Source organism: Limanda limanda, chromosome 17 (assembly GCF_963576545.1).
Source record: "Limanda limanda chromosome 17, fLimLim1.1, whole genome shotgun sequence".
In the NCBI taxonomy this organism is placed as follows: domain Eukaryota; kingdom Metazoa; phylum Chordata; class Actinopteri; order Pleuronectiformes; family Pleuronectidae; genus Limanda; species Limanda limanda.
The window spans coordinates 20,719,758-20,727,839 of NC_083652.1; the positions used below are offsets into that span (position 1 = coordinate 20,719,758).

Genomic DNA, 8,082 nt, shown 5'->3' on the forward strand with positions numbered 1-8,082 from the left:
TCTACCTCAAATTTATAAATTTGTTACTGTTACCATTTTCTCTTCAAACCACAACAATCACTCAGGAGCAACAATCAATCTTTAAAATTAAATGAAAATTGTAATGTGAGATCTATTGTTATAAGTTTCAATATAGACTGCAGCCTAACTTTGTAGAGTGTGAGAAGTTGATCAAAGGCATTGTTAGTGTTATTAGGGTTGTTTATCTCTATCGTAGAGGTAAATATGAAATTTCCTTTCTGATCCAGTGCTTTTAAAAACTTTGTATATGTCCCTGTTAATGAGACTTTAGTTGTTTTGTGTACAAGAACCCAACTATAAAACAGTTTGAACAAAATTATACCCTTAAATAATCTATAGTTTTTAATTAACAGCATCCTTACATCATTGTGACATTTTCTTTCTACATAGGTCCAGTGTGTAAGATTTAGGTGAAAGGGATTTATTGGCAGAAAAGGAATATAAAATAATCTTAGTGATATTTCAACCGTGTGTAATCACCTAAATTGTACAAATTGTTGTTTTCTTTAATCTAGAATGAGCCATTTATTTTTAAATACTTTATATTTACATCGGGAGTGAGTCTTCTCTATGGAGGCCCCCATGTTTTTTACAGTAACCCAGGACAAACTGAACATCTTTTAAGTTTTTATGACAACCGAAGGCTACCACTGATTCTCTTTCAGAGGGTGAGGTGAGGGATATTCAGCTGCAACATGCAACTTCACCACTAGATGTCACTAAATCCTACACACTCAACCTTTAACAATGACTTAATATAGTCTATATGGAAGGATGGAAATAATATTTTGAAAAAAACAGAACATCAATGAGCATCCTTAAAACTGGATTACATGTGTGATGATTTCTTTTCTTTTACAAAGCAAAAGATAATTTAAATGGAGAGTAGCAGAGAGTTGTGCCTTGTCATGGTGGCGTGTTGGCCCTGTACCCAGTAGTTGATGGAAAGGATTGTGTGTCAAAATGTAAGCCCCTTTGTATGACCATGAGGTTTGGACTAAAGTAAGCAGAAGGTCAGAGGGGAATAGACCATAGGTAGAATGGGTTGTGATGGTGGATGGGTACTTGGAGGTATTTGGCATGGGACACTGGCCAAAGAGAGCAGACAGCCCTGTTCAGACTTATAGCTTGGAGATACTGAATGTGTGTGTGTGTGTGTGTGTGTGTGTAGGTGTGTGTTTGTGTGTTTGTGTGTGTCCCTTTAGCTGCCGCTGCTGAGCATGCCCAATAGCTTGCTGGGGTCCATGCCCTGCTGCTGAGCCATCTTCTGCACATCGAAGCCCATGTGCATGAGGAACTGAATGACGTTCATCTCTTGTCCCGTGAACTGGTCTCGGATGGTGGGGCAGGTGGGGTTGCAGTGTGGCCACGGGCAGCTGTCGATCAAATGCACCGGGCAGCCTTTGGGCGGGGCTTTGTTGTTCCTGTTGTCATTGAGGCTCCGGTCCCAACAGTGCAGCGCTCGAGGCAAGGAGGTGCCTTTAACCTGCACGTCAATCCAGTAGCTAGAACACAACACATGGGGGCAGTGTTAGCTCACACGTAGAACAGTCTGAGCGCACGGTTTCTAATTCCCTCTGTCAGTTACACACTTGAAAGGGAGGTGTGGAAACAAATCATACTCACTTTCTGGTGATAACTTCATGAGATAGGCATGCTGGAGCAAACATAGCCCTGAAAAAAAGGGGGAAAAAGCATAAATCAATCGGAACACATGCCATGTACCTAATTTGGATTCTACTGTTAAAATGTAGAAACTTACGGGACATCTTTGAGAGTGTTTCTCAGCTCTATGCCCAGGTTTTGGATGTAGCGCCACTGGCCTTCCTGCACAGGTTGTCCGGTCAGCTGGATGTTGTCCACTGTAAGCTGGGCCTCATCAAAGAGCCACTGGACCACAAACACTGGGCCTGAACAGGGCGACCAGAAGGTTAATATAAGACTAGACTTGGACCTTGCTGTGGATACATACATAGGTAGTACAGAATAACTCTCACTTTTTATTGACGGGAATACTCTGTATCCAAAGAAACAGTTCCACTCTTCTCCTTGATGTGTCTGCTGGCACCTCTCTGGCACCACTCCTCCCCAGTACCTGACCGGGCAGGACAAAAGTACAGATGAGACATGATGTCTGTACAAAGCACTTGATGATCTCATCAACTCCAATACTACTACGACTATTTTGGCGCCTAGTGCTACCATCTTACAAAATCTTGACTTCATATATTTCATGATAACAGTAATTGTCTCCCTTACTTTATGCCTCTTTTGATGGTCTCAGTGGGTGAACAGTTGACAGCGTCCACACAGTCTGTGCAGTGGTACTGTTTGTTGTCCAGGAACCAGCCAGAATCAGCCAGACCTCGCACTTGTATCCCAGTGTGTCCGAGTCCCTCCAGTGTTTCCGCCACGCGGTCTACGTTCAGCAGGACCCCAGTGCCACCAGCGCTGCACATCGAAACATGACTTAATCACACTGGTGCCTACACAGGAATGTGAATGAGATGTGGAAGGGTGCTCTCACGTGTACACACCTGCTTCCTGCTAAGAGGAGGACCTTTGCGTTGTCCAGACCTTTGTTCAGCAGGTCCTTCACCACCTCCTGGATAATCAGTGAGCCCATGAAGGCATAGCCACCTTTAGATAAGACAAAGAAAGTAACACTGTAAATCAGCTCTAATTACATGTTCAATATGTTGTGATTTTTTTATGACTTTTGTCATTTCTTACTTTGCTCCGTTTTGGCCGTAGCGCCGCTCCACACGTCGCTGGAGCAGTACGGGAGGAACCTGCAAAACCAACGTAAGGTTAAAGTTGCCACCTATGATTACAAAGCTGAGTGTCGCTAAGCACAAAAACAAGAGTCAACTTACACCATGTTGGCATTCCACCAGTGAGGGTTTTCCTCCGGCAGTGGAGACAGGATCCCTGTGCCTGCAGAGACAGATCAACATGTGTCATTAACCGTCCTGGCACTCCCAGGCAACATCCTCTTCTTCCTCATCATCATTACCACATTGATTACAGTTATTACGCTGCAATGAGAGAGGGAGGCATCTCGGTTCCGACAGCAGTGGGCGCCAGGTGGCAGGGTGTTTGTCTCAAAAACACTGAAGATGAGCACTGATCCTTTTCATTTCTGAGACACACTTTGTTTCCACTGTGTTAGGGGGGTCAGGCCAGGGTCGTACACAGCAGTGTGAATAGCGGAACATTTATGACTTGCTGAAGCTGACCTGTTTTAGTTTGGGCCCACTTGGATGAGCTCATCAATCTCCTCATGGTCTCGTATCGGCTGTCGCAGTTCTCCTTGTTGAAGCAGTACCAGCCACCTGGACGCAGAAACACAGCAGATTTAATTTCTCACACCAATCAACTACAGTCATTATTGATTATGAATTTGAGGATGAAATGAAATTGGTAAGATGCATCGTTGATACTGACCCTCTAAGAATATCAGCCACCGTCTGCTGCCTCGCGATTCTTTCAGATAGTACCTAGAAGACATAAAAAAAAAAATTAAAATCCACACATTACAGCAGGCGTTTAAGTTACGCAAATATTGAAAATATGTAAATAAGATTATAAAGTCCTCAAAGTGAATTTTTTATACTGCCACTGTAGCAATAAAAACATGATAAACATCAAACAGAAACAGACACATTCCACAAGTTCAACATGATGCGCTGGAGAGAGAAAGATGAAACGCTGAAAAGTATTACCCTCAGTGTTTACACCAACAACCATGGTATCCAGGCATGAAACAAAAACAAACATGACCTCATCGTTTTTATCTAAACAAGGATGTCCTGTTTTGGATCGTTATCTTAAAAAAGGTGACAGAAAACATCCGAAATGTAACGCTGCCAACAGAGAAATTAGGGAGAGGAACAATGAGTGTCGTGTGGATGTTCTGCACTTAGGGAACTGATCTAGGGATTCGGCAGAAGATAAACAGCCTTCATTCCCCTATCCCTTTTATGCCTGTAGATGGTATTCCTTATGTTTAATGTAGCAAGAATTGGTAATGTACCATCTTAATCTCCTCACTGTGAGCTCATCATTCCTCAGCTGTTGTCACCACACGCAGTATAGATATAATCAAGGCTCCTGTCCATAGTTTGATACGATAAGGGATGTAACTTAATTTGGCGTGTGGCCGTGTCAACACACACGTACGATGTCTGCTGTGTTTAGGCAACTACACGCTCATGATAATGTCCTTAAATGCACCATGGGTAAGATAAGTGTGAAGGAAACATTTGGTTATGTGCTGTATGTTGTCAGCCCAGAAGACGCCTGGATTCTCCTGATCCTCATCTATTTTTCAACATAATGATGGATATGAGAGCATTTCTGTTCTGCAGAATAGCTTCACCCACAGAGACGAGTTCTTCCAAATGTAGTTCTGTGAGGCTGAGGGGTGTTTAATTCTACAAATATTCACCCAACTTTGCCAGTGACTAAACTCCTATAAAGAGCAAAAGAAAACAGACTTGGCTGAAGCTCTGAGCGGTTTTCTCAGACGCCGAATCCCATTTTGGCTAAAGCTGATGTCTTGTGCTATTATTTCGAGCCCCAGTCAGTGATGTAGGCTGAGGACCGTGCACTCTACTTACTACTTCCAAACAACAAAGTGAAGGCGGGTTTGGCGAGCGAAACAAGCCAAGAAGCGAAGGCGCTGCTGCATCAACCCACTCGCTCTAACAAGTGCAACTCCAAAAGATGAATCACACAGTTCCACCATCGTGTCCAGTGAATGTTTTATTAATTTTTTCAAAAACCTTTTATCCTCACTTGTCTGTTAACTGAAACAATACATCCCTGGAAAATACTGCTAGCAGCTGATGGATTAGTGTTTCAGCTACTGCACGCGTAGGGAATGAAACGGCCATCTGCCAGTAACTGTCCCCTGTGCTCGTCCTCTAAAGAGCGCAAAGAGCTTTACCGCTCTTGGGGGGGACAGCTCTCCATACCATGCACTCTTGGGTTTAACAAGAATTAAGACAGGATAGTAAATCCATAAAGACACATGTACTGTATACATCAAAACATATCTCAGTCGAGTCGACCACTGAACTGGTCCCAGATAAGTTCCTTTGCATGATGGCTTCAAAGCCTCATGTGGCAACGCAATTTAAATGCTGTTCTTTCATTGTGGCACAAACCTTTATTAAAATAATGTAGCATACGTATGTAGAATAAGTTGAGTGCACCGTAGGACATGACTCATATAGCAAATGATGAAAAGATGTGTATGAATATTAAAAAGGACATGTTTTAAACCGCCCCTCTTATCTGAGTCATCCCCACCTGCCATAGCTCAGTCAACATAATTATTTATATAACAATCGGTTTAACCCACTGTTTCACCCTCTGCTTTATGGCACATAACCCAGTGCCTATAGGACGGAGATGTGTTTATGTGTTATACAATAGAAGAGATAGAGGCTGATGTTAATGTGCTTTTAGTGTCGTGGCTTATCCCCCTTTAGAAGAGAAACCATGCAGGCTTCTCTTACAGCCAAATGGGTTTTTGCTTAACGACAGAGTCAGGAGTGGATGTCAAAGTAGCGATCCATTGTTCACCCGATTAAGCAAACAGAGAAATAACAAGTAGAGAAAACCTAAAACCCCAAAACTACCATACAATCACAATAAGTCAACAGTTTGCGCACTGGATGCAACATAAAGAGAGAGACGTAGAGAGGGAGGCAGAGGAGAGAGAAAGAGAGAGAGGGGCGGGGGTCTGAAAACTTAAATCTAAACTTTCTGCAGAGCAAATCCTGCATACTAATTTGCAGCAAAGGAAATGAAGCATGAGCCATGTGGCTATCGGCAAATTTCACGCTTCGCTGACACAAAGCAGCTGTCTGACTGAACCTTTGTACCGTCCCGGGAAAATCATTTCTTCAAAATGTTCCTATTTCATACAATTTTAAAACCAGTTTGGGAAACTAGGAGTAATATATTGAGACGAGCAGCGGTGTCCTGAGGCCAGATACATGTGGGTTTACTTCGGGTTTAGCAGGATGTCCTGCTGAAGAACCCTTTACGCAAAATAACAATTCCTACTGGAGCTCCGGGGCGCACCGCTGCCCTCGCTTTGACCTGTCGAGGATCCAGTCTCATGGAAATCACGGATCTGTCACACTGTAATAATGCAATCTCTCAGTTTGGTACATACCCCGCAGGACTCCCGTCGTTGCAGGTGACTGATGTATTCTCCAAAAAGTTCAGCTTCATGTCGTTCTCCAGCTTCTGCGCCGAGCACGGGTACAGGGACTGGGCGAGGTTCTTGACCTGTGTCATGAAGTTATCCATGTTCTCCTCCACGGCGGTGAAGTCCAGAGGGAAGCTCTCCGTGGTGTCGCCCCGGTCGGCCCGGTAGGCCGGAGGAGGAGGAGGGGGTGCGCGTCGCGGCTGCGGGTTGCGACCACCGCGGAACCTCCGTGCGCAAAGAGCTCCGGACTGCATCAGCGCCAGCAGCAGCAGCAGGGATGAAACCCTCCTGAGGGCTGTCATCGTATCCACCGAGGGTTGAGATGAAACCTTCCTTCAAAAAGGCAGCGTCTCGTCACGGAGACACAAGGGTTCTCACGCGTAAAACGACTTTTACGCACAAAAAGAAGACGCAACAATCTCGCCGGCGGTTTCCCGAGAAAACGCAAACGTTTTAATGTCACTGAGAAGAACAAGTCCTCAGACCAGTCACTGTCATCCGTTAAATTCGCTCAGTATTTGAAAACTTTTAAGAAGTGCGCCTATGACTCTTTGCTCATATATCCAGGAGAAGTGCTGGACAAGAACGACAACACTTGTGCCATGCGCTTGTATTTTATTCAAACTTTCCCCCCTTGTGTGTGAGTCCAGCCAATCGCAGGAGCGGGGCAGGACTCGGGGCATGATCAAGCGTGGCAGACTACCCCCCCCCCCCTCCCCTATTTAATTTATAGAGGGGGGAAAAAAATGCCCATGCGTTGGTTCCTTTGATCCGCGATGTTTCATTTGATGTGGTGGCTTTTATTGGCCTTAAAAATGCACATTTCCCATTCCACCACCAATTTATGAAGTGAGAATACCCATCTTCTCAACACACTTGCCTGAGAGTCAAGTGGGAACAAAAAACAAATCATGACCAAATTCCTGTCGAGTTAATATTTCACTTGTTATTTCTTAAGATAAGCAAAAGTATACTATTGTTAAGAGAGTATTATCATCTTTTTAAGAATCACTTGAATACTCAACCTCCTCGCGTTCTCTGAGGGTTTAGAAAAAGGGACTTGGACACTTGTCTTTTCTTTTCTTTCTTTCTCTTTCTTTTTTTTGTTGTAAATCCAGACAGGCCTCCGAAGATCAAAGCGACCATCAGTCTTTCTCCCCCTGAGTCTCGCCTCCTCCCTCCCTCTTCAGTCTCTTCCAAACTTTCCTGGTCTACTGTATATTTTAAGTCAAGCAGAGCATCCCGATGTGAAGCCAGCTTTTTAACACAGGAATGCCTCGTTATGGTCGAGGTAGGCTTCCCTTGAAAAACCTCTCATTAAAGCTACATGGAGCCCACACAACAGAAGTGATTACTCATCAAGGTAAACTCTCCATGGTGGTGCTTTTAGTGACAGTTGTCTCAGACTGAGCTCCTCCGGGACATGACGGGAAAACTGATTCTGTAAATCAGTTTAGATTTGAAAGGAATGGACATTGCCAGGATTCCTAAAGTTAAATTCACATTAAATAGTGGTTATACAAACCTTTACATCAATTGCTGTTCTTTTTGCATTTTTATGAAAAGTCACTGTTATGTCAGTTTAAGAAGATTAAAGTCCTATTTTTTCTATTTATTTAAATATATATATATATATTTAATCATCCAATTTTGATATTTCTATACCTGATATTTCACCCTTTTCCATATACTTTATCATCTCAATTTGCATGTGTGGCCTAATTATTGAGGCTAGGTCTACACAAAATTGCATTTATCTGTATGGTGACAAAAATGTCTACAGTGCAGATGTGAACCATAGCTTATTGATTAATGCTGTACAGTAGTTATGTGGC

At 43.5% G+C, this 8,082-nt stretch overlaps 1 protein-coding gene across 1 annotated transcript; it reads right to left on the bottom strand.

The window, feature by feature from the left end:
• Window positions 1–1,222: 1,222 nt before the first annotated feature.
• On the bottom strand, window positions 1,223–6,549 carry notum1a (notum, palmitoleoyl-protein carboxylesterase a). Its single transcript, XM_061090690.1, has 11 exons — window positions 6,212–6,549; window positions 3,469–3,521; window positions 3,261–3,356; window positions 2,898–2,958; window positions 2,755–2,813; window positions 2,559–2,661; window positions 2,281–2,472; window positions 2,019–2,116; window positions 1,784–1,931; window positions 1,648–1,695; window positions 1,223–1,526 (listed from the first exon to the last, which is right to left on the bottom strand). Exons 1-11 carry the CDS (start codon window positions 6,547–6,549, stop codon window positions 1,223–1,225), a joined length of 1,500 nt encoding a protein of 499 aa, XP_060946673.1.
• Window positions 6,550–8,082: the final 1,533 nt, after the last annotated feature.